The sequence below is a fragment of the Phasianus colchicus genome, chromosome 5 (genome assembly GCF_987193195.1).
Source record: "Phasianus colchicus chromosome 5, bPhaCol1.hap1.1, whole genome shotgun sequence".
Classification (NCBI taxonomy): Eukaryota; Metazoa; Chordata; class Aves; order Galliformes; family Phasianidae; genus Phasianus; species Phasianus colchicus.
In genome coordinates this window covers 58,205,371-58,232,510 of record NC_143440.1, presented here as the reverse complement: position 1 = coordinate 58,232,510, position 27,140 = coordinate 58,205,371, and the positions used below count along the sequence as shown (strand labels likewise).

At 45.9% G+C, this 27,140-nt stretch overlaps 1 protein-coding gene across 1 annotated transcript in view; it reads left to right on the top strand.

Annotated features, from left to right (window-relative positions):
- The window catches only part of MDGA2 (MAM domain containing glycosylphosphatidylinositol anchor 2), a 367,028-nt gene that overhangs the window by 130,121 nt on the left and 209,767 nt on the right, over nt 1-27,140 (top strand). The window contains exon 4 of the mRNA XM_090141907.1: nt 26,155-26,351. Within this exon, the coding sequence (XP_089998033.1) occupies nt 26,155-26,351 (197 nt within the window). The remainder of the gene's footprint in view (nt 1-26,154; nt 26,352-27,140) is intronic.

Sequence of the window (27,140 nt, the reverse complement as noted above, 5' to 3'; positions counted from 1 at the left end):
TAACTACATTCACAGGTAAGGAACACAGCTAAGGAGTTGAAATAAACATGTGCAATCATTCAGAAAGTAGCCAGGGGTAAAAGATGGACCGAAGGGAAACAGCTGCTTTGTGGAGGATGAGGAGCTGATGCTGTTTATGGCCTGGCAGGTAACTGAGTGCCCCCATGAGCTAGTTTATTTGGTTCACATCTGACATGCTGGCTAGATTACTGAATTTTGGAGCTCCAGGAAAATCCCTCGGTTGCAGCATTGCCATCAAGGTGCACTTGGTTGTCACGCTGCTTTTAGTGATGTACAGAGGAGAGGAGGGAATTCTCCGGGCATTTCTGCAAGTGGTGATGCTGGAACTGTACCTACTTTATTTACAGCTACCAAGGATAACGCTAAGCAAGGCCACGACCCCTTCCTTTAACATATACAGATCTAAGTCAAACCTTCAGAAATATCTGTCCTGTTTGGTCTGGTGTCGGAATGCTTGGATATTTAACAGTGGATGAAATACAGCGGTGATCCAGTGCTGCCAAAGCTCTTGTTTCATCTGTGGCTGTCCTTGGAAAGAGAGAGGAGTCGGGGCCCGTTCCTGGGGAGCACAGAGCATCCTTTGAACACTTCGATAGGACAAGGGGGAATGGTTTTAAAGTGAGACAGGGGAGGTTTAGGTTGGATATGAGGAGGAAGTTTTTCAGCCAGAGGGTGGTGAGGCACTGGAACAGGTTGCCCAAGGAGGCTGTGGATGCCCCATCCCTGCAGGCATTCAAGGCCAGGCTGGATGTGGCTCTGGGCAGCCTGGGCTGCTGGTTGGCGACCTGCACATAGCAGGGGGTTGGAACTGGATGAGCACTGTGGGCCTTTGCAACCCAGGCCATTCTAGGATTCTCAGCCCCTCACCTCCCTGGGCTTCTTTGCTAGCTTTTTCTATGAAGATGGCTGTGCTGGTTTTGGTTGAAGATCCTCCTCTCTGAAACAAGGGCACTCGGTCCCCTCTGCATCCCACCCTTGGGGGGAGGTTGCCTTCTGCTCAGCCACCAGAAGGAGAACTGCCACATGCATCAGAGCTGCACTTACCCTGCTGTTGAACTCTCTCTTCTTCCTCTGGAAGCATCCCTTTCAAGTACATCACATCTTTCCGCTTTGAAGAAAAAGCTTTTGTACTTGACTCTTAGAAAATATTTTACTTGAGTTTTGGAGGGCACTTTCCCCTTTCCTAAGGAGGGAAGCTTACTGTATAAATTAAGTCTTTTGGTTTAAAGAAGCAGAGGGCCATAAGGGCTTGTTCCTGAAGGACAATTTACCAAACTTTTAACAAACAAAAAAAATGTGCTAATTGTTTCATTGAAAATAAGTTTTTAATCCCCTCTGTATCATGGATCCTTATGGATGCCAGGCCAGGCTGCACAGCTACACAGTGAAACAAATCAGAATGAATTTTTACTGGTTCAAAGATTTCCGAAATGAATTTGAAGTCAGGATGAAAAACGCTTTTCAGACAGATTCAGTGCACAGATATGTTAAGATTGCATTGTGTGGTGTCTAAGAACTATACATTGTGCAGCTTGTTGGGAAAGTTGTGTAATTCTAGGATTAAGAAGCTGAGCTGAGGCTTTAGGGGGAACAACCCTTTCTTTTGTTCAGAGATCCTCATAAATCTTGGCTTGCAGCTCTATTTCCAGAGCCCGCCCCTTTACACAAGATTAGTTAGATCCACCTTAGGGTATTCTGTTTACATGAAGCATTCAGTTAACTTCACCCATCATCATCTGACTCCGCATGCGTTGGGTTTTGGTGCAGCCTGGTGCAGTTTAACCACGGCACTTTCCCCTATAGTGGAAGCTGCCCTGCACTGATCCCAGCCCTCTGTGCAACATCAGTGCAGACACAGAATGGAACAGCTTGGGAAGCTCTGACCTGCTCCTAAGTGTGCGTTTATGTTTATGCTCAGTGTGCTTAATATATGTGGGAGTACCATCTCAGGGGTTTGCCCAACTCATTCCCTTCTTCTAATCTCTCATGTCACTCTTTTGTGGTTTACTCAGATGCTGTCATGATGCTTTTCAGGGTGCTTTAGCTGTCCATCATCTCCATTGCTCTGAGGGAGTTTTTATGGTAAACAGCAGCACTAGGGACCATAACCTGGAAACTGAAGGCTGTTGTCAGCAAGGCCTGAGGATGCCTATGGTTATCTCCTAATCCTGTGATGACAATGGGATAGAGATGAAAGCAAGACCCGGCTTTGGACCCAACTCCATATCTACTTTGGTTGCCCTTCTTAATAGGGATTTTAGTCTGCAAAGTGCTCTTTGCAGAGGTGACCTCAGCAATAGTCTCAGAGCAGTGATCTGCCTGGCAGAGCACTTCCCACAGCTGTATCTGTCCTCATGGCTTCGTGCTCAGGAGTGGCACCTCTGAGCTCTGATGCGGGAGCGCCTGAAACATGCTTGGTGTTGACAGATTATTTCAGCAAACAGAGAGCATCACAGCTTTCCTGACTTGGGGATGACACAGAATGCTGCTGATAAAATGTGTCAAATGGCAAAGATATCAAACTGCTAATCTTCAGCCTTCGAGTGTGGCTGCTAGTGGCATGTGCAATCACGAGTCTGCCAGAGAAGTGTTGTTCAGAGGCAGCACTGGGTCTGCAATTCAGAGATCCTGCTGCTGATTATCATCTCAGCCAGGGGGATGGTGTGGAAGGGAAATACTGAGCATTGTGCAGGGAAACATGGTTACAGTGCTCTCTGTATGAATGTTTATGAATGTTAATGACAGTCAGAATCCTAGAATGGCCTGGTTTGAAAAGGACCACAGTGATCATCTGTTTTCAACCCCCTGCTGTGTGCAGGTCGCCAACCAGCAGCCCAGGCTGCCCAGAGCCACATCCAGCCTGGCCTTGAATGCCTGCAGGGATGGGGCATCCACAGCCTCCTTGGGCAACCTGTTCCAGTGCCTCACCACCCTCTGGCTGAAAAACTTCCTCCTCATATCCAACCTAAACCTTCCCTGTCTCACTTTAAAACCATTCCCCCTTGTCCTATCACCACCCACCCTCACAAACAGCCGTTCCCCCTCCTGTTTATCCGCTCCCTTCAAGTACTGGAAGGCCACAATGAGGTCTCCCTGCAGCCTTCTCTTCTTGAAGCTAATCAAGCCCAGTTCCCTCAACCTTTCCTCATAGCAGAGGTGCTCCAGCCCTCTGACCATCTCAGTGCCCTCCTCTGGACCCGCTCTAAGAGCTCCACATCCTTCCTGTTCTGGGAGCCCCAGGTCTGGACACAGTGCTGCAGATGGGGCCTCACAAGAGCTGAGTAGAATGGGACGATCACCCTCCTCTCCCTTCTGATCATTCGCCTCACATGCCCAAGCTCACCCCTATAGTTAGAATGCAGAATCAAACGTGATGTCAATCATTATTTAGATCCCAACAGTTTTACTGTTGGGCCACTGTACACGTGCTCTGTGTCATGCTCCAGCAGGACGCTGCCATGGTGTTAGAGATGTGCTGCTGGGAAGGCACTGCTTTGCTTTGTCTCTTCCTTAATGGCACGTAGACAGGCACACACAAACCCATATGATCTGCTTATTTATGTAGGGCAGAATAGATGTTAAAGTCCAATTTATACTGCAGTTGTTTGCAGTGCTGGGGGGTCAGAGGAGTGGCTGTGATGAAGGTAACCAGGATGATGGAGGTCACGAGGAGCTAAGGAAGATGCGGGGCTGGGAACAGGGAAGGGGCTGAGCTGGCACTGCCACTGCTCCTTGGTTTGCTCCGTCCTCCTCTCCCTTCCCAGATCACCACCCTGAGAAGGCAGAGAAACTGGATTTAAATTAGATGAGACGAGGAGGAGGCGATGCTTTCTGCCAGAGTGCTATTTTTGCTCTGGATGAGATAATGATGTGCTCTCATTGAATTATAAGGAGGCTGCCCTGTGATTCCCTCTTGCTGCAGCACTGGTATGTGTCTTAAGTCCACTTGGCACCAGGAAGGAGAGAACCTGGGGAAACTGATGTGGAAGGATACTCAGCAGTGAGCTCTCTGACAGTAATTTTGCTGAAGCTGAGAGTGCATCAGTTTGCAGGGAGGATTTGTAGCAAAAGACAGTCTGCTGTATACAACATCATCCATGGTAAAAGTGAAGATGGTGTTTTCTGGTGAGTCTTGATGTCCTTCGATAATTGCCATGTTTGTCTTTCAGCATCCCACGTTCTCCACTTTCCATTGCATGAATTTGTTAAAAAAGTTGCTTTCAAAACCTGGAGCCTCTCTGCTTTCTCCATCCTGGATAAACTAGATTTTAGATAACAGCCACTGGCAGCACCAGTTCTTTGGCTTCACGTGTCATTGTTGCTGCTAGAATGCTTTAAATTTCCACACAGAGGGTGGTGAGGCACTGGAACAGGTTGCCCAAGGAGGCTGTGGATGCCCCATCCCTGCAGGCATTCAAGGCCAGGCTGGATGTGGCTCTGGGCAGCCTGGGCTGCTGGTTGGTGACCTGCACATAGCAGGGGGTTGAAAATAGATGATCACTGTGCTCCTTTTCAACCTGGGCCGTTCTTTGATTCTTTGAAATGTGCAGAATTGTGCTTGTAATGCACAGCAAACTCCCAAAGGGCAGCAAAGATCATGTCTCCTGCAAAATAACAGTCATGTGTACAACTCTCAAAGACTTTGTAAAGCATGTGCAGTTGTCTCAGGTGTTTTGAGAGCTTTAAAATGTGGCTGCTGTGGTCTTTGTGAGGCTGTGATTAGGTTGTCGGGCCAATCGTGGGTGCTAGCAGAGAGTGATCACCCTGTCAGCTAAAGTCCTGTCCAGCTGCAGGGATGTGCCTGTGCTCCAGGATCTATAGGTTCCCAACTCATTTTCATTAGGAACTCTGCTGGAGGAGCTGTTACTGGCCATGGATGTGGTTCAACTGTGGAGATGTTCCCTGTGTGCTCGGTGCTGCCATGGGCAGATTGGTCTCATGCATGCTCTCAGGGCTCTGTGCTCCCCGTGCTGGGAGCTGGGTTAGTGCAAGCAGCTGGCTGCATCTTGGCATGTACACCTGGGGCTCCTGTCAGGGTTTGCAACCACAGAATCAGAACTGTAGGGAATTGGGAGGGACCTCTGGAGATGTGGTCCAATCTCCTGCTAAAGCAATTCCCTGAGCAGCTGCACACAAAGTGTGCAGGCATATTTGGATCTCTCCAGACACCCCCACCTCTCTGGGTTCATTCCAGAGCTCTGCCACCCTCACAGCACGTAAGTTCATCTTTATATCCATGCAGAACTCTCTGGGCTCCCCTCTGTACCCTGGTGCCCCTTGTCCTGGTGCTGTGCACCAATGAACAGAGCCCGGCCCCATCCACTTGACTCCACTCCTTTTGGATATTTGTAAGCACTGAGCACTGCTTCCCTTCAGCCTTCTGTTCTCGAAGTGCACAGCCCTGGGGCTCTCAGCCTGTCCCGACTGGGAGTACACTGCCATCTCCACACCCTCCTCTGGGCTCTCTGCAGCAGTTCCCCATCTGCCTGGAGCTGGGGAGCCCCATGTTAGGCACAGCAGTCCAGATGTGCCTCCCCAAGGCAGAGCAGAGGAGGGGAGCATCTCCCTGCAGTGCTGGCCGTGCTCTCTGCAATGCCCCTCAGGATTTCGTTGGCCTTCTTGGCCACCAGGGCACTCTGCTGCTCGTGGTCATCCTTCTGGCCACCAGAACAACCAGGTCCTTCTCTGCAGAGCTCCTTTCTAGCACCTCAGCCCCAACCTGTACTGATGCCTGCAGTTATTCCTCCCCAGATGCAGGACTGTGCTCTTGCCCTTGATGAAACCCATCAGGTTCCTCTCTGCTCAGCTCTCAGCCTGCTCAGGGGGAATTTACCTGCTTCACCTTGGGTGATACCTTCACCCTGTGCAATTGTGAAGCAGCTTTCCTGTACTTTTCTCTGCAGATGTTTATATCAGACTCCTTACCATGGCAATCTGAATAAAATGTGGGGAATGAAAATATACTTCAACTGCTTCATTAGTTTCTGTGTCACCTCTCTGGCTTGTGTTTGCTTTGTTCTGGCTGCGGTGAATGATACGTTCCTATTGCAACTTTTAATGTCCATCTCTATTATCTAGCAATATTCATTGATATCTTATTTGATCTTTCTTTCTGGCCTTTCGTTTATTAGAAGCCTAAATCCTCATGTGCATGACAGGATGAAAGACCAGAAATAACCAGTGCAAGTTTCAAAAGAAAATAAAAAGTGGAAAATTAATATAAAAGAAAAGCATAAGCAGCAGCATATTGAGAAAGCAGATGTATTAATCTTTCATCACTTCTTTTTTTATGGTACAATAAAGAAGACACTTTGAGACGAGATATTGTACAGACCTCTGCTCTGGGACTTACCTTGAAACAAATGGAGGTGGTTCTTTTCACTGTCATCACTTTGGCCAGTACATTAGCCTGTATTTTCCTCTGGGAGAACCCTCCTGTCCCTCTCAATTTGGCAGATGAGTCCTCCCAATAGATGGCTGGAGCATGGAGCAGAGTGATGGGGTCATCCTCCCTGCAGGTGTCCAAGAACCATTTAGATGTGGTACTGAAGGACGTGGTTTAGTGGGGAAATACTGATGGTAGGTGGGCAGTTGGACTGGATGACCTTGGAGATCTTTTCCAACCTTGGTGATTCTGTGGTTTAAGCAAAACACAGCACAGTGTGCATGGACAGTATTGACCACAGTGGTCCGTGGCAGCAGCACGGAAGGACATAACTGTGTATTGTGGAACAAGCGAGGCAGCTGTGCCATAAAATATTAATGCAAATGTGAGCACTTACAGTAACTTCAATACCTTTTTGCACCCCCAGCTGTCACACTATTCAGGCTGCATTAAATAGCTTTGCAGTGGCTGTTCAATGTTATCAGTGCCTTACTAGCTTCTGTGCATTTTTATTTTCTTACTATGAAAAGCTTTGTGCAAGCAAAAGAAAAGAAAAAAGGCTGATGTTGTTCACGCTGATGAAAGGTTGTATTTAATGCTTGTAAAATGCCGACAAAACACTGGCACGTTCAGAATTGAGCTGGAATGATAAAATGTTTTGCGTGCCTCACAGTTCTGCAGGATTCCTGGTACACTTTGATCAAACTTTTCCTGGTGAGCATCCCTAAATGATCATTATGGTCCTTTTCAACCCAGGCCATTCTGTGATTCTGTGGGCTCAAGAAGGTGCCCTGGGGAGCTGCTGGGGCTGGAGTAGCTTCAACTGCACCACGTGGTAGAAGAGGAGTGGGCCTTGGGTTCTCCTTTGCAAAGACAATGCTTTTTCAAGCCTTGTTTTGGAACATCTCTGGTGGGCTGCAGGGAAGGGAAGTGCTGGTTGGCTTTTTCTTTGGCTGGCCCAACAGCTGGCTGCTGCCCTGCACTGCGAATTTGGGGGTGTCTGAGTGGGGTCCCAGAGGGGAAATGAGGGAGATGTTTGTCCTGTGAATCACAGAATGGCCTGGGTTGAAATGCTCGTCCAGTTCCAATCCCCCTGCTATGTGCAGGGTGGCCAACCAGCAGACCAGGCTGCCCAGAGCCACATCCAGCCTGGCCTTGAATGCCTTTCACCCTTCCTGAGTTGGTGCTGTTTTCTGCAAGTGCTTTCCTTTGGGGCCTTGATAGAAAACTATGAGAATATCTGGTTATCCAGAACGAGGCATCATTTAGGTTGGTCTGCATGTTGCATTTTATATTGTTTGCATATCTTTCCCATTTCAAATAGGCAGTTGAAAACAAAGACCTCAAATGCTGCAGGTTGAAATGGAGATTTCTCATTGGATGCTAATGTGGATGCTGCCTGGATGCTTCCCAGGGCTGGAATTTGTTGTGAACACCTCACGCTGGCACAGCAGGCTTGTGCAGTTTGTACACGCTGCTTGCATCTGATGTCTCATTGCCCCCTTCTGCTCTTTCTGATCCCACCGAGGCCAGTGTCTGTGTGCTGCTCTGCAGGGAAGACAGAGCTTATTAGCAGGATGGGAGAGAAAATGGGCACAGGAGGAGAGGAGCCTTCCCCCAGTCTCTGAGCTGGGACAGCGGATGAATAATACAAGAACAGAGGCATCCCTCAGTCTCCTGCTTGCTGCCTTTGCCTGGTTTATAAGAGCGAGGGAATCAAACGAAGGAGCAGGAGCTGGGAGTCAGAAGCAGCAGCAGTGTGGCAGTCAGCGTCTGCATTCCATGTCAATAACAGAAGACAGAGTTTCTGTGGGTGTTGAGGCAATGCAGAGCAAGCAAGAGCAGTGCTCGCATCTGCTGCACTTGGCTGAACCTGGGAGATGAGCTGCATTTTTGCAGGCTGAGGGCTGAGTTTTGCACAGCCGAATTTCCCTCTTCTCTTGTTTGAAAAGCATCCTAAATGCTGCTGCTATTTTAAGGCTTGGCAGCCTGCTGATGGCTGACCTGGAGTGATGTTGGTTTGCCTAATAGCTCGGGATTTTTATGCAGTAGGTGTTGGGACTGCAGAGTCCCTAATAGCATATTTTAGAGTTCTGATGGATTTTTAAATAGCCTTCCAGCATTAAGGCAGGCGTTCCTGTAATCTGCATTTTGCAGTAACACAGGAGCCTGGTTACCTCCTGATCTGCAGGATATCTACTCATGCCTCTTCCTTTTCATTCTCCCCTGTTTTCTGCCTTCATTACTCCATTGAGCTCCACTGCAGCCTGCACTGACAGTGACCCCTGTCAAAGAAACTGGTTTTAGAAGAAACATCTTTAATTAACCCTTTCCTGGAAATACAGTAGAGTGAGGCTAGGGAGCAGCTGTATGTAAGCGTATGTCCCAGGTTTTAAGTACTTTGTGTTTTGTCTACAGCATATAGGGGGCATGCTTTTTCTCATCTAACCATTTTCAGTTTCCACAGTCAACTTTATTGGTTACTGGGGTACAATGGATAGAAAATTCTGTTCCATGTGAATTTCCAGAAAAAAAAATATGCATTTAGTTTCCTTTTGTTAGAAGTGTCCACATTGCATTTACCTGAGATTGTGCCATACTCTGCTGCGTGTCCTAATACTGTAGATGGGAAGTGGGAGCGACCCAGGACTTCTAATGGGAAGTAGGATCATGGGTAGTAAGAGCATTTGTCCAAATTTAATGTGCTCTGTTTTATCTCACTCCATTGTGCCGGAGGCACTTCTCATTAAACTGCTAGTAATTAGGAAAAAGCTGAAACTTTGCATAACAGCCAGTCTCAAATGGCCTCTCATTGCCTCTTGCGGTGGCCTGGATACTGCCTCCCACCCTTGCAGTACTGCCTTGCTCTGAGTTTCCATGCTGTAAAGCCATCTTCTGCCTTTTTTTTTTTTTTTTTTGCTAGTCTGTAGGTGCATTTATGGGGATGCGACTGTGCCACACTTCCACAAAGCAGCAGTGTTGCAGGAGGTGAGGTTACGTCCCTGCTGCAGGGGGAAGCAAGGAGGAACCTGTGGGAAAGGGCAAAGGAGTGATGGGGGAGCGAGAAAGGTTTCTAATGCAGCTGTGAAATAATTCATGAGGTTTGCTCAGAGTGAAGGAGAGGAGCAGGGGGAGTGCATTTAGTGGGAGTCTTCAGATGGGCATCTAAAAAAGGGGAGTTTTTTTCCTAAAAGCTCCACTGGGGTAGGACTGGCAGTGATGGGCTTAAATTGCAGAGAGATCTAGGCTAGACAACAGGAAAAGCTGTGTGATGGCAGAGATGGGCAGACACGGATACGGGGCAGGTGGCGGTGAGGAGCATCTCTTGCAGGATGCTCCATGCAGATATTCCTGCATGGAGGAATATCTGGCAGCACTGGTTCTGCCCCTAGCTGCAGTTTTCTGGTCCTTTCGCCCCATGGTTTTGCTGCCAACATCAGTCCTGACCAGAGCTATGATGTGCTTTCATTTAGGTGACCTTCACACTGCGAGGTGACGCATCTCTGCAGGCAGGAGAAGCTCAGCAAATCCAGTGGAACATGCAGAGCTTCATTAAGGCATTGTCCACCATATTGCATTGTGTTGAGTATTGTGCTTCTAAAGAATGTATATCAAAAGAGATGTGAATAGGCTGTTAGTGTTCTTCATTTCTGTCAGTGAAGTAGTTGCTTTTCACAGCAGAAACCAGAGTGGGGTCAGTGTTTATATCTGTATAAATGCACCAACACTGAGTGGATTCTGTGCATGTTACTGAAGCTTGGACTTGAGTTCCCAACAGTGCTGGTTATGTTCTTGCCAGACTGAGGAAATCTACTTAGAGAATCATCATAGAATCCCAGAATGGCCTGAGTTGCAAAGGAGCACAGTGCTGATCCAGTTCCAACCCCCTGCTGTGTGCAGGTCACCAACCAGCAGCCCAGGCTGCCCAGAGCCACATCCAGCCTGGCCTTGAATGCCTGCAGGGATGGGGCATCCACAGCCTCCTTGGGCAACCTGTTCCAGTGCCTCACCACCCTCTGGCTGAAAAACTTCCTCCTCATATCAAACCTAAACCTCCCCTGTCTCACTTTAAAACCATTCCCCCTTGTCCTATCATTATCCACCCTCACAAACCCTCTCTTGTTTATACGCTCCCTTCAAATAGTGGAAGGCCACACTGAGGTCTCCGTGGGGCTTCTCTTCTCCAAGCTAAACGAGCCCAGTTCCCTCAACCTTTCTTCATAGGTGTGAAATAAGTTACACCAGAATTGGGCCCTCTGAACCAGCCCAACTCCAGTGCTGGCTGCAAGGCTCTGAGTGGCACTGGCTGGTTTTAAATGGAACAGATGAAGATGAAATGTGTTAAAAGCTGATTTGCCAGCTGTTTGATTGTTTTCCTCTGGCATTATCTGCGAAGCAATTACACGTGAGTAAAAAAGCTTCTTGAGATGCTTTCAAGGAAATATTGACCACTAACATTTTAATTATGGGACACTGAAGCAGAAACATTTGAATCAACAATATGGACAATAGCAAAGTAGGTTGAGATTCAAAAAGGAGGATTGTTTACCACCCTGCTGATAACACATCCAGGCTGTACCCTTGGCTGAACTGAAGTGTCAGTATAAGCTAGCTTCATGCAGTCATTTTATCCCCCTTTTGTCTTAAAAGTAATAAAAATTTGAAGAACAGACAATTTTAAAATAAGCTTAAGCCATCATTTACGTCCATAAACAAAATGTGTCTGTGCTTTGAGCTGTTGTGTAGGAACACATGGAGTGGTTTGGGACAGCTGCTGAGCACTGCCCTCCTCTCCTCTGGTCCAGGGGCTGGTGGCTGCACTGAAGAGTTCAATGGGAAAATCCTTCAGCAGGAGGAGGGGTGGATGGTTTTACTGGCCAGGAGTTGTCCTGTGTCTGTTATCCCCCTGAATGCTGCTGCATGCTGCATGCACCGGGCTGAGCCTCGTGGAGTTCGTTGTCACTCCTTTTTCTGCAACAGTAATTTGCCCCCCAAAAGAAATATGCAATTTCCATAAAGTCTTTGGGATGTTTTCTTCCAAATGTGTTTTTCTAAACTGTATTTGGATGCTGTGCTGGTGAGGAAAATGAATACCCACATGCCTTCAATCCTGCATCCAAAAGAGCTGGTGAGGCTTAAGCCCATGCCTCCCATCTCTCCATGGATCAATGGATATCTGGTATTTTCTGGCATGCACAGTCATGCAGATCTGGAGGAGGAGCATTGTAGGCTGCTGTCCTTGGTGTACAGCTGTGCTCAGCACCAAATATTAGATAGCTGATGTGTTGCTTTTGGTGCTGTCCCCTGGCAGGGCTTACAGGAGGTGGCACTGGCAGTGCTGGTGCTGGGAGAACCATCCCAGAAGGGCTGCCCAGGCTCTGTGTGCCCATGGTGAGCCCCTCCCTGAGTTGCCTCTTGGACTTCAGATGGGAAGCACCAGGATCAGGAGTGTGTCTTGGGTTTAGGCTCTGCAACCAAGGAGAGTCCAAGGGAAGTCTTGGATCAAATATTTGGGCCTTCTTAATTCAGTTGAAACAGGATGCTCTTCTAAGGTATGGTAGCATTTAACTTCTTGGGTCACAGAAGAACTTTTGGAATTTACCCATGATAAACATCCATATTTATAAAACAAATCTTAAAGAGAGTTTGGGATGCTGCTGTTCACGTGCTGTGTTGTTTTATTTCCATTAATAGGGTCAGGAGGGCAAGCAGTTCTCTTGGGAGTGTGATCGCATGTGATCATGGGGTGGGATCCACATCTCATGTGCATGTCCTGACTTCAGCCAGTTGTCCAAACTCCTTTTAGCATCAGATGGAAGGCTTGGGCACTTTGCAAGTGCAAGGAATGCATCCTCATGCCAGAAGGGAGCGTGGTGTGGAGCATCACACTCACCTGCCATACACAGCTGTTGTTTCCAGCCCATGCCCACCTGCAAGCACTGCCTCAGAAAACTGTGCATCGCCTCCTGAAGTGTAAAGGCAGGTGCAGAGGATGCCATTTCCTTGCTTTTTTAATAAGTCTGTGCAAACTCTTAATACCTAACAATTAGACCCCTGGGCGTAAGAAGAGGAGTAATTCACAGCACTTATGCTTGTGCGGAGTATTTAGAAGCAAAACAACTGTTTGTGAGCAGTCTGCACAGTGCTGCTATGTGGCATGGCTCGTGTCCTCCGGAGGGTTTAGTCGAGCAGTGTCACTACAGCATCACTGCTGTGACATCAGAGAGATGTGCCCTCCCCTGACGCAGCTCCGTGTGCTCCCTCAGGCCCTGTTGCTGTCACTGCGCCACTCCCTTGCTGAAATCTTTGCTTAAAATAGGGGTTGGGAGACACTGAGTGCATATAGAGAGCAGCACTGACATGTCAACATGTCAAGGAAATCACTTCATAAAAGGGGGGAGTGGGGTATTTTTATTCCTTTTCTGAAAGAAGGACAGGTCTGGGGCTGTCAGAATATTGCCTCTTTTCAATATGGAAATCACAAAATACATCCTAATAATTCTGCAGCGGGTACCATCTGAAATTCAGGCTACATCCCGCCATGCCTCTCCTCTGCAGTGTGTGCTGTTATCCACATTATCTACATCCTTCCTCCAGCACACCACTCATTGCAGGATGGCAAATGTGGCAGCGTTAATGACCTACTTGACGCTGCCCTTGGTGTGTTGATCAGAGAAGGGCTTGGAGGCCAATCAGGAGCGTTCAGCCACACCTAATTCACATCTGCTAGTGATACGGGTGATTTGGTGATGACCTGATTTCTACAAGTACAGTCATTATTTTCTGGGCTAGTCCGTCATTGAATTTAGCTTTTTAAATGAGCCATTATGCATTAGGTACGGGCAGTGCAGATGATAACAGAAGCAGAAAGTGATGATGTGTTCAGGGTTAATCAGTTAACTGGGATCTTCTGGAACCAAGCAGCGACCTTCCTTACTGCTTTTCTAAGGGGATGGGGAACACAGGCAAAATACAGAAGGCTTCTTAAAATAAATTCCTTTCTTTGGAAGACTGGTCTAGAATATTAAAGATGTTACACTACGAGTATTGTACAGGAAACATTAGCTTTGTTTGCATGACCACTTGTTCTCTGTCTTTGCTTGAAAGATAAAGAAAAAGGAACGTTATTTGCATTTTATCAACATTTCTGATTTTGTAAAATGGTATATATGAAAAATACTAGCCACATGCTTGTACTGTAATTGTATTTATTTCCATAACTTAATTATGGAGGAACTCAGTGCAAGCAAAGTCACCTTGAGGATAGTCGATACTAGTCAAAAGCACTCTGTTTTCATAGAGCTGCTTTTGTAACACTGGTTATAGAGATCTTGAAAGTAAACTCTGGAGCCGTTCAGCTGGCTGTGCATGTGAATTAACCCAGTATTAAAAGGCCTCCAGTGACAGCTCCGAGTGCTGCCTGTTGAGCAATTTTTCCCCTTTAATAGATGAAAATTACAGACCACTTGATTAATTCCATCATTAGGTGATCTGTTGCTCAAAAAGCATGTGTGCATTTTTCTTGATTTTCAAGGCTCTCTTGCAGATGGTGCCCTAGAAAGCTGGGCAGCCTAGGAAGCTGAGCCAGCTGTGGGCAGGGGGTTGAACAAGGTGACCACCAGAGCTGCCTTCAGCCTCAGCTGTTAGTGCTGGTGCTAAGCCTGTACTGCCATCTCACACTATAAACCAGACTAAATTGTAGATGGAAAAGGATGTGAGTTATCTTCAGAGGTTTAAAATGATGCCACATGATGCAAAGATCTTGTTGCCGCTTTTATGCTGGATCAAAAAGCTTTCCCAGGTCTTTATCTTCACCGTTTATTCTGATCTCTTCAATTTCCTTGAATGGGAGGAAAACGAAATGGCAAAGAACAATGAAATCCAACCCCAGCTCTCAACCTGTGAATTGTCAAAAAAAAAAAAAAAAGTTAATCACAGTAGATCAAAGAGGTTATATATAACTTCCTATCTCACATGTCTTGCATACAGTAACATCAGCTGATCATCTATTAAGCAGCTGATGGACTAGATTCCCTCATTTTTTGCACAGCATCAAAGGGAATCAGCCTTGCAACCTGCAGGGTTGGTGAAATCCTGATGTAAACTATTCAGAGAGAGAAGGTCTGTCTCTGGGTCATTCATGGAGGTGATAGGAACTGGCATTGCACCCTTCCATCATCCCCAACATGTAACTGTGCAGCATGTCTGTTGTCTGCATTGGCTCTTCATCTTGTAAATGGAATAGGTGGAAAAAAGAAGTGAAATGCATGTGTCCCTCCCATCCTGGACAGGCAGATACTGGGCATTCAGATGAAAATTTTTCACTGATTGGAGAGTAAATAGAAGGAGGTCGATAAACTCTACTCCTGAACCTCTTGTGTTTACCATACTTCCCTGTCAGGCTCTTTGAGAGCCACCACGTGAGGCAGAGGCTCCTTCCTGTAAGCCTGGCTAATACACAAGCAAGGCAGAGAAGAGCTGAGGTTGCTGCAGTTGGCATCGTATCCCTGCTAGGGAGATGGCACAGAGAAAGATAAACGAGGGCAGCACGTTTGTCAATGTAACAAGAGGCCAGTTGTGCAGATCCCAATATTAAAGTGAGCTCTCGCCACGTGAAAAATGTTGGTGAGTGTGTTCAAAGACAGGAGTCAGATTCTGTTCATCGGACTCATCAATTCAATCCTTTGGTTGTGTTGATTTGCCTGTTTCTGGCCCTGTTCCTGGCACTCACAGAATCACAGAATTGCCAGGGTTGGAAGGGACCTCAAGGATCATGAATCTCCAACCCCCCTGCCACATGCAGGGCCACCAACCTTCCCTCCTAATGCTAGACCAGGCTGCCCAGGGCCCCATCCAATCTGGCCTTGAACACCTCCAGGGATGGACGGGGCATCCACAGCCTCTCTGGGCAGCTGTTCCAGCACCTCACCACTCTCTCTGTAAAGGATTCCCCCTGATGTCCAACCTCAATCTGCCCTCCCTCAACTTGAAACCGTTTCCCCTCATCCTACAGTTATCAACCCTTTCAAAGAGTTGATTCCCCTCCTGTCTGTAGGCTCCCTTTATGTACTGAAATGCTGCAATGAGGTCAGGAGCTCCTGGCCTGTGCATGGGCTGACCGTCTGTTGGATGGGGAAATTTATCCAGAAGCGTTCAGCAACACAGCTGTCTTTACAGAACCAAAGAATCACAGCAGAGTTGGGTTCGAAGAGACCTTGCAGCCCCTCAACCCCACCTCTGATATGGGCTGGGTGCCCCCCAGCTCAGGCTGCCCAGGGCCCATCCATGGCCTCGGGCACCTTACAGGTCTCTTGATGCTCCCAACTGCTTTGCTGGGTGTTGGTAAAGCTGTTTTGCTGACAGGTTCCCCCACTTTCAGGTGCACAGCTGCAGCTATCCTGATGGTTTGGAAAGCTGTTAGGGGGCAGAGGTTGCTAAACAGAGTGGAGTGGGCAAGCTGTGCCTTGGGGCAGTTGTTGGGAAAGGAGGAAAGTGTGTGCTAATTATGGGACTGGTAGTTAATTATGGGGAAATGAGCATTTCAGTTCTGCACATACAGTCTGATGTCAGATGGTGTTGTTAGTAGTGATAATATCTGTAAGGTGAGCATTAAAAACAGATCTCTTTTTTCTTCGGTGGAGTCATTTGTCAACTGCAAGACCATTCCCTTTGGTTTCTCAGTGCTCGCAGGGAAAAACTCATTTTCCAAAGGATCTTTGATTAATACTCATTAATTCTGTGTTAACAGCCCAGTGTAGATGGAGCTGATCATGTCCCAGTGTGGACTTATCCCATTTTCCCCCTCTTTCACTGAGCTGTAAATGCATTTTGAAAGGATTATCGTTTTTGGGAAACTGATCAGCAAATAGTTCTCATTGTTGTGAACTAAGAAAGAATGGTTAAACTTAAAATTTATCAACTTCTGACCAGTCTAGAAGTCAGATATGTCAGAATAAGGGCCTGATGGGAATGTAAGTTTTTCCTTAGTTTAATTCTCTATGTTCTGGTCTGCTTTGCTTTAAATGTGTCCATTATTTCTATGGGACATTAACTGTTTCATGGCAGTTTCGTAGTGATACTAATACTTTATTCTCCCTTTGAACTTGTAGAATAATCAGGATAAAGGGCCAGAAGGTATGCAGAGGGCAACTGAAGAGCTCTAAAGTGAGCTTCTCTTGGACCAGTATGAGTTGAGAATGGTACCCCTGAAAAGTCCTTCCAAAAGCTCATGGATAATTGGTAGTGTTTGGATTGATTCAGCTCAGTTGCTCCAATTGATGCACACTGCACCACAGCAACCTTCCAACTTGTTTCCCTTTTCTCTCGCTCCAGGGAAATGAACCTCAGTGTAAGGGAGGGACCCTGCCATCACACATGAAATGCTTTCATCTCTAGTCATTCTGCTTCTCATCATGGGACTCAGCAATAAATACGGGTCTCTTTTTGCATCTGGGGTTTGCAGTCTTGAAATATCACCTGAGCACGGCATGCTTGTTATCCAGAATTGCAAGCTGTTCCTTTTGTGTCTGCTTATTTCTTCCAATGTGAAGGATATCAGAAGGCACAAACCGGGAAGCAGTAAGAACAGACATTCAAAATGATCCAGTAATTTTATTAAAATTGCAGCAATTTCAATGAAATCAAGTCTAGCATGAAGGAAATGCAGGACGGAGCGTTTGGCTCCACAAAGAGTCTCAAGCTCTCATACTAATGTTTTTTATTAGTCTGATTATATCTCAGTGTGTCCCTGATACTTTTTTTTTTTTCTCTGCAGAAAATAGCAAATTTATCTTGGGCTGTTTATTTATGTGTCTGTAAGCATGGGGCCAGTGCATGTTTGCTACAGAAATTCAGATAAACCTCACCAAATAAAAAGGTTGTGATGGTTCAGTGGCAGGTCAAAAGCTTTACATGGGCATTTAGCAGAGACCCAAGCTCTAACATGGCTGTGCAGCCACCTCGAAGGGGTCACAAAACATCAAACCATTGGGAATGGCCAGTTTTGGACCCTAGAAGGATCTGGGTGTTTTGGGGCCTTGCTTTTAGTAATGAAGTTTCTCAGGAAGCATCAATGACTGATGTTTACAAGGGATGTGGAAGGCAGTGGAGCTGGTTTGGGGTAAGAGTGTTGTTTATGGCATTGGTAAATGTGAGCTGGAGGTGGGAATGGGGCTTGAGAGACTGTGCACCCATCTCACACCACATTGAGAGCCTCTCAACCAGGGATGGTGCTGGGTGACTATTTTTCAGTGAGGTTAAATGCATGCATGCATGCATACGGTTGTGCCAGTTACTGGCGAGTGTTGTCATGGGAATAATAAATTTTCCTTCTGTTGCAATCCCACAGCTATTCAGTTAGGGCACGTGTTAACACAGAGCACTGACACCTCTCATTAAGGAAGGGATAATTGATAGGAGGCAAATGGAAAAGAGTGAATCCTGGGAGCGGTGCAGGTTAGGTGGGAGCAGGAGTGGCTGCAGCACTGCTGGCTGCATTGCAATGCCTGTGTGCCTGCAGACCTCTTACAGTAAACACACCATTAAGGCTACTAATGCATACTGACAGCCTTGCTCGTGAAAATTAAGAAGTGGAGATTAAATAATCATGCATGCAGGAATGGAAATGCAAAATTTATATTAGGATCAGCTGAGGAAGATTTATATTTTCATGTTGAGCTCATTTCGGTGATGTTTAATTAGCCCTGAATGGCTGCTGAGGAAATACCTTGCAGAATTTGTTCAATATAATAATCCTGGCATCGGTATTTTTGAATCACAGGAAAAAAAGTCTTACAATTAATTAGAGTATTAATTCCCTAGCATTACCTGGCTGCGTATGCAGATTTTGTTTTATTTTCATCCTTGGAAAGATGTAGTGAGCACTGTAAGGTTATTTGAATGCCTTTTATGCTATTCCTTTTCTAAATTAAAACTGTCTCTAACACATGGTAATAGCTGTAGTTAGATCAGTCTGAGATAAGTACGTGTCAGATGAGGTTTGAGATAATTGATGCTGTAAATATCCCCAGAGTGGAAAGATAGACCACGTTAATGGCTTGAACATTCAGTCTGTTTGCAGGAATCTGATCGGAGACTTAATAGAAATAGGCTGAGATTATACAAAGCGCTGAGTTTATGGCTTACAACGTCTTTCACATTTACTGTTGCTATCTGGAAGCACTCCCCCTCTGCCAGCTGTATGTCTGGAAACTTCCCTGATGTGTGGGCTTCTTTGTAAGCTCCTCTAGAAGGTGAGGTTTTGCTGCTGCTCTGTATGGGTTGCTGCATTACGGGCTCCTTCGCTTTGTTTTCTTTATCTAAGCAGCAAAAGATGTGCAAGAAGGCTCACAACTGGGAGTCAACTTGTGCAGGGTGAGCTGCAGAAGGAAAGTAGGCAGTAGGGAAATGGTTTGAAGTTGAGGGAGGGCAGATTTCAGTTGGATGTCAGGGGGAAGTTGTTTGCTGTGAGAGTGGTGAGGTGCTGGAACAGCTGCCCAGAGAGGCTGTGGATGCCCCGTCCATCCCTGGAGGTGCTCAAGGCCAGGTTGGATGGGGCCCTGGGCAGCCTGGGCTGCTGTGAGATGTGGAGGTTGGTGGCCCTGCGTGTGGTGGGGGGTTGGAGCTTCGTGATCCTTCAGATCCCTTCCAACCTGGGCCATTCTGTGATTCTGTCAATCTGTGAACATAGGGAGATACTTCTCAGCTGGCTCAAGCCTTGCTCCAGTGCTGGCTTCTCTCCACACAAATGCACTGATATCATAGAACATGGCAGAAGTTCAATGTCTTTGGGATCTCAATCCCCCCTTGAAAATTTGCTGAGAGCCTCAAGGAAGCTCAGAAGGTATTGAGGAATGGGGATGTGGCAGATGGGCAGGCAAGTGCAATCAATGAAGAAAACAAATCTTAGCCCCTCTTTGGGGCTAAGCTGCATTTCCACGCTGTAGTAATTTGTTGGTATTAATGTTTGCTGATGATGCAAAATTAACGGCATCATCAGGATGGAGAGAAGCAAGATGTGGACTAGGAGATCTCCCAAGTCTGTGGGATTTAAGCACGCACTCTCATTACAAACTGGCCTTCAAGTCAGTAGAAAGACTCTGCTTGCCTGGGATGGGGTGCAGGATGGGGGATTCCTTTCCCTCTTCCCCTTTGCTATACATTTGCTGATAATACCTTCCTGCATCCTCCTTTTTTCTTCATCCACTCCCCACTGTATTTACTTCAGTCTCGGATTTCTTTTTTTATTTCTCTTCTTCTAAAGCGTGTGCTTTCTATGCACTTGTATGCATTTTATGGATAAGAAATAGTGTTGTCTTTAAGTGTAGAGATTGCAAGAATGTATGCAGAGCACTGGTAAGATTCTGCACTGGCATTTTGGATGATAGAGAGTTTCGTGGTGGAAAATAAAGAGAAATATACAGCAGGGAAAAGAATAGAGTGTTTTCTGCTATATAGCTATGAGCCATCAGATATTTGTATTTGTTGGCATAGCAAAATGTTTCCATGCTCTTGGACTTGGACTTCTTGTCTCTTGGACTGAAGTGTCCATATGTGTGCAGTTCAGTTCAGAAAAGGAAGATAAAATCTCTGGCAAGTGAGAACCCTGTGGCAGAGTCGTACCTTAGGGCTGCTTTCATAACTGCTCTCCTGTTATCTGCCTGTCCTTGCAGAGTGGCTCTCACTCTTATTTCCTACACGCCTTGTATGTGGATATAGCCATCAGCATCCTTGGGCTTCCTTCTGTTTACAGCTATTGCTGCTTGCTGTCTATCTTACCAGGAGCCAAAAGAGCTCTTTTGTCCCCGCTGTTTTCCCACCAAGAGATGCTTACATCCTATAATGAAATTACAGTTCACTCTTGGTTCTGATAAATGCATTTGTCTCTTTGTATCTTTTCCTGCAAGTAAAGTCATAAGTACTTTCTCCAGTACAAAGGTACTTTTCCGTTGCTTTTCTGTTTGCCCTTTTATTTCTGAATGTTTCCATAGCAGTGGCTGACACCCCATTAGGATCCTGTACTCAGGTCACCAGTTCTATGTACAGAAGAAAATTGTGTTACTCCATCTTACTGCCAGCAGTGAGCCCAGCCGTGTCTCAGCACAGTGCTGAGTGTGTTCCTTCAGCAGGTAGGATTCCTCTCTCACACCATGCCAGGGTGCATTTTTTGCACTGTTAGCCTCCATGGTGGCTCCACGATGTGATGCCCCATCCCTGCAGGCATTCAAGGCCAGGCTGGATGTGGCTCTGGGCAGCCTGGGCTGCTGGTTGGTGACCCTGCACATAGCAGGGGGTTGGAACTGGATGAGCACTGTGCTCCTTTACAATGACTCTATGATTTGCAAAATCCACTAGTCGTTGTTTTGTGTCCACACATGCACATAGGAGTTCAGTACTATAGTAAGGGTTGCCATTTTCTGCTGTTTGTGCTATGAATGCAAACCTCTCAGTGCTGATGTATCTGCTGTCTCGGGGATCCAGTGCTAATTTTGTCTCATGCATAATGAACGTGGACTGCATTTGTGGTCCTTGGATAAACAAAACTGCTGCTACCTTCCTTCAGGGCTGTACGTCAGTGCCATTAGCACACACTGCTGGGAGCAGTTCATCCAGCGGGTGCAGCTCACACATGTTCAATCAAGGTACACTTATAATCTCATCAGGAGAATAAAACATTTTTTTCTATAAAACAACATCACCTATTTTTCTTTTCTCTGACTCTTTGCTGATAGATCCCAGCCCTCAGCAGATCGTAGCAAGCAGAAGGGTCTGTACAGGGACTGATGTCTGCTGAGGTCTGTTTGTGGATGTTAGCACCCTTCCAGCCTTCCAGCACATGTCTGATCCTTGCAAAATGCTATTGGAGATCTCTATAAGCTCATCAGGGATCTGCCAAGGTCACAGTGCTGGTCTTATTGAAGCTCACAAGGAGGCTTGGCTGCCTTAGGGGCTCTGCCCTTGTAAATGATGCGTACTTTCTGGGGTTCTACCTGCGCTGCACATGTAGGACAGCACTGCATATGCATTACAAATCTCTTACAAAGTGCTGCGGAAGGAAAAAAAAAAAGTTATCTCGTGTGGAGCTGCAAGAATCTTGGCTCCCCTGTTTCTGGCCTCCAGCCAGCTTGTTTGGAGCACTGCTACGTGCTGATGGATGGCAGACAGGATAGTTTGTTATCCTTTCTGCAGGTATGCAGAAATACACATTTGTTGGATTTTTATCCGTTTTCTGAATCAGTTGCAACTGCTTTATATCATATCGTACCACGAACACCTAAAACCTGCCTACGTATTGATAGCTTACGTTAGGCCAAGGAGGCTAAAGGGAGGAAAACTATGGGAGGAACCTTGTATTTTTTGATGTAAGAATGAAGTTCGGCAGGCTGAATGCATGAATCACTGCTGCCTCCTCTGTGGGTGTCTTGATGAGGCAGTTTCAATCCGTCTACCAGATGCGTGGTTTATTTATTATTATCTTGACTTCCAAACATCGCTTGCTTTGAGCATCTGAAGACAAAGGCAGCTAATTAACAAATGAAATCAGCAAGCTGCGTAGTCCCAGCAGCTGGAAAAACATGATATAGCAAATGCAGACCGTGGTCCCACTCTCACAGTGCCCACAAGAGACTCCCTGGTGCTCAGCTGAGGGCTGCAGCACGCCATCCGTGTTCCCTACCCACAGCCAGTGGGTTCTCCAGTGCTTTGCCATTCAGCATACAGAGGATGTTGGTGCTATCTGCCAATCTTCTGTACACCTCCTACACCAACATCCCCAACCACAGCGCTGCAATTCCCGACCCGTTTAGATTAGACCCATTTTGAACAGTTCATGCTGGGATTGCTTGAGAACGCTGGGATGTATGAAGGGAATTCTTCCAATGCGGTGTTGAACATGCCTGTGCCATCTGGGCTTCAGAAAGTGTTTGGTTCAATTCAAAGATTAAAGACTGCAAAATTGAACCTAATGATGGCATAAACCTCTGTGGAAAACATACTTCGGTAATTATTTTCGTTTTAATTAGTAGACTTCAACTACATAGCAACACTCATGACTTCATTTTAATACGGAGACTGATTACTGTGTTAATTCTTCATAATTTGATCAACCTGGAAATGAAACTTTTAGAATTTCTTTTTTTTTTCCTCATCAAGCACGTCAGAAATGCATCTTGTCGAGCTCCACAGTGCTAAGCCTGTCTCAGTTGCAGTGAGATCTCCCTGTCTGTTCAGTGACTGACTCTCTTTCCCAGGTTAATGGTTTGCAATACCTGAAGTCAGTGGCTTTCTCCCAGGGCTGGGAGGCTGGGAGCCTTGGCTGTTCACATGCTTCTGTGCATGGATATTATAGATAAGCACCAAGCTTTCAATGTCCTTTTTTTTTTTATTTCTTTTTTAGTCTATTTTAACATTTAAATATTAATGACCATTCAATTAAACATCAAAACTGGAGTTCAGGAGACATCTGTTAAGTGGGTATCAGTGCCACAGTGATCAGGTGGCTTTAAAATAGCCCGGAGGTTATCAATTTGGCACTGGCCTGTCTCCACTGTAATAGCTCTGCAGAATACCTTGGCAGTATTATAAGAAACGTATTTTGTGTTATGTCTGCAGCTCTCACACTGTCTGAGCAAAATACAGTCTTATATAACAAGGCAGTAAAACATTTGTCTAACCCTGCACAGCAGCAGGGCAGGCAGTTGTTTGGTGAAATCTGACAACAATTGCAAGCATTATTTTGTCTCCTATTAGTGCTTCTTCTTTCACTGTGATGCAGCTGTTGAGATCTTCCCAACTGCTGATGGAAAAATCAGCCATGTTCTGCAGTGCCAATTTTGTATTAATTAACCATTATGAAATGCTTTGGCAGAAGGTTTGCTGCGTTTCTGTTCCCAACTTAGATTTCTTTGAGATTTCTTTATACTCTTATCAGAATCCATCCCACATCATATTACAGGGCTACGTGGACAGAGGGCACGTGCTTCTCTCTGTTGCAGAGGAGGGCTGGTTGTTGTTGGGGTTAGAGCACACCCAGCACAGAGCCACTGCTAGAGGGCAGGCAGCACGAGCGAGGGATGGCATCACTCTTAGTATCACAAAGTTCTAACCACAGCATGTCAAGCTTTGAACACCAACAAGGACAGGTATCCCACAGTCTCTCTAGGACCCTGGCCAGGCACTATTCTGATATCATAAGGACTTTCTCACCTTCAGCCAGGAATAATTTCTCTGGCTGCTGCATATACCTGTTGGTTCATGATTTTTTTCCTCTCTAATTCTAGGAAGAGTTGACCTTTATCTTCTCTCCAGAAGACTGTAGTCAGTCAAAGAAAGACATTGGGTCACTCTTCCACACTTTCTCCTCCAGACTGGCCAAACGCAGCCCCCCCAGTCCCCACCTGTATGTCCCCTGCTTCAGCCCCTCTGGTTCTTGGTGCCCTCTGTGCTCACTTCAGCACATCCATGCCTTCCTCTTTGAGGAATGGAGACAGATCAGCGCAGGCACGGAGCTCAGGATGTCTCAGAGGTGTGGATGGAGGGGAGATCCTGTATGTGCCCTTATGTGCTGCACTCTTGCTGCTGCAGCCGGGATGTGACCAGCCTTCACAGATGTAGGTTTGAGCATTCAGCTTTTCCACCAAGACTTCCAGGCCGCTCATGCAAGCAGTTCAATGTCCAGCCAGCCTCATCTTGCCATGCGTTGAGCATTATGCCCATAGGCTTCACATTTATTGTTGATCTTTAAGGTCCCTTCCAACCTCAGCACTTCTATGATTCATCTCTAGCCCCGTGTTTAGGCTTTAAGCCATGCAGTGTGTGTAGGCCTGAGCAACTTTCTCAAAATGACTTTTTGGTCAGGACCATGACACAGGGCTTGGATCTCTGCAGGCGTATGGGCTTAGAAACTGAAGCAGTCTAATTTTCTTCCTTTTATTTCCTATTGCGTGAGTAGAAGATGGCGTTTCCGCAATCCCATCCCTTTTCAGATGCTGCCGTGATTTAAAATAACCTTTAAAACAAAAATGAGATCTCATTAGAAAATGCCATCCTAATCTGGAACAACAGTTTCACAATTTGTTTCTGTGATATTCACTAAAATGTTTTGTAGAGTAGGGAGAAGATAACATTTACTTAAAATTCATACACCATTGCAAAGTATTATTGCTTGAATTATTCCAAATTTTGGAACATGTTTTGTTTATCATTGATCGAGAGATTCAAGCTTTTTTCTTATTACACAAATGCAAGTATAAGCTTCTACAGAATAAGTGCAGTCTGTTTTTCAGTATGGACTATGGAAATATGGTAATCTATTCAGGTTGTTAATGACAGGCTTCACTTATTAATCTTTTGTTTCTCTAAATTTCTAAACTATCAAAAATGGAAATGTTTTAAGAACTGCTACGCTGAGGTCCATCCATCTTGCAGAGTCCTGTGTGATGGGCATTCAGCCCATCTGGGGGCTGCAAAATGCAAGTGATGCTTCCACCAAAGCATCCAACCTAGTGCTGAAGGCTGGATGTGGCTCTGGGCAGCCTGGTCTGCTGGTTGGTCACCCTGCACATAGCAGGGGGTTGGAACTGGATGAGCATTGTGCTTCTTTGCAAGCCAGGCCATTCTGTGGTTCTACGAAGAGGAACAGAGGTGTGGGTGCCTTTGGACACAGCACCATTCCCTTTGTTGCTGCTGGTTGGGATGAGGTTTGAGCTCAGTGTTCTGTGTGTTGCTGATTCATGGCCTGGGGTGTGACGCATTCTATTTGGATAGATACTCATGTGTAGTAAGCCTCTGCAATATTAGGCTTGTGTTTCTGGGTAAATAATTAAGCACTACCTGACGTGTTATTTATATTTTAAGAAGAAAAAAAAATGCGCTGCTAACAACATTCTGCAGTTATTCCAGGCAAAGCTGAGATGCGCGTGGAAACGTGCCATATTTGTGTGCGCACAAACAGGATCAGTGTGGGTCTAATGGGACCAATTGCTCCAACACCCTGTGGTCTATGTGCTGTAACCACTGGGCAGCGACCCACCTTGGCTGCCAGCTCGTTGGGCAGCAAAGCTCTTCCCTAAAGCTCAGTGCAGAACTGCTGACCGCATTGCTTGGAGGCTGAATGTTTTTATCTAGGAATGAGTAACAGCAACCATTGCTGTTTCTGCTCATAATGAACTATAGCAAACCCCCACAGACAGGGGTCTACTTGTTTCTGGTGGAATAAAGCCCACCTGTAATTCATTAGGTGTATTTACATTCCAATGGCTATCTCTATTTCTTCTGAATTTAAAATGAACAAATTCTGTTCTGGGGAATTAATTTTCTCCACGATGATGTGGTGGGAGTAATTATATGATATCTGTATTTTAATCAAGAGAAGTGTGTTGTAAAGCCTGAATGAATTTACCTGCTTGAAGTTTAATGCATACGACCAAAATAAGGAAATATGCATTAAACGGCTGTATTAAATTGCTGCTTTAAAAGAATATGGATGCATGAGCATGATCAGCATTCTACTAGATCCTGCCATTAGGATGCAAATGAATCTGACTATTTATTACCAAAGCTTGATAAACTATTTTGTCTAAGGAATGCTTAAATTGAAATCATACATATGAAATAAGTAGTAAAGATGAAAACCAAGTGAAACCTAAATATTAGTGGAAACGTATCAGAAATGATGGATGCTACCATTGTATCTTGTCTATTGCACGGGCTGCAGCCTGACTTGACCTTGGTTCTCTGTTCTTCCTTTCCAGATCTGGATGACCCAATAGTGACAGTCCACCAGAGCATCGGTGAAGCAAAAGAGCAGTTTTACTATGAGAGAACTGTGTTCCTCAGGTGCGTGGCCAACTCCAACCCGCCCGTCCGGTACAGCTGGAGACGTGGCCAGGAGGTGCTGCTGCAGGGCTCTGATAAGGGAGTTGAGATCTACGAGCCCTTCTTCACACAGGTAGGAGCCATGGGGCTGAGCTCCATCCCTCCTTGCACAGAGGCTTTGCAGCAGTTTTGTCTGCACATCCCTGCTGGGTGAGGGGTAGGTGCAGCCTGGCACCTTCACCCTGAGTTGTTTCACTGCTTGCTCATGGAAAAGATATTTTTTAATTGTCAATAAGGAAATGAGGAGGCAGGAGGCTGCAGGAAGACGCACGGTGAGTGTGATCTGCAGGAGTCCCTGAGTCATTCTGCTTGGGCTTGCAAGCCCAGTCCTCTGGCTTGACTGCTATTTCCTACTCATACAATTCTGTACTGAAGGTGCAGCCTCAAAAGCATTTCCAGTAGGCTAAACTCTGTGGTAACACCCAGTTTTTGGATTTTTAAATTATTTTATTATTATTATTCTACCTTTCTCTGCTTTGAATACAAGTTATTTTGTTCCAGACTTGCATGCTTGAAGGATGATGTGGCAAAAATGGAAAGCAGTGCTTTTTGTACATCTTCCTACCATCGCTCAGAGCCACGAAAGCAGACAGGGCCAACAAAAGGGTCTGTCAAGTTAGATCAGCTTAGTTTATTGTTAGCACACTTACACAGTCTCAAAATAAAAAGGTGGCACATCCCAGTGTCTGGAGAGAATTGTGTGTGCAGTGGTGCTTGCAAAAAAAAACAACACCAAAAAACAATGTTGTTTTATAAAGTCTCAAGCAACAACGAGTAAAGACAAGTGAAAACTGCCCAGTAATTTGGTCTTCAGAACAGAAAGCATGCTGCAAATTTCATAAATAATTTTCAGCTAATGATT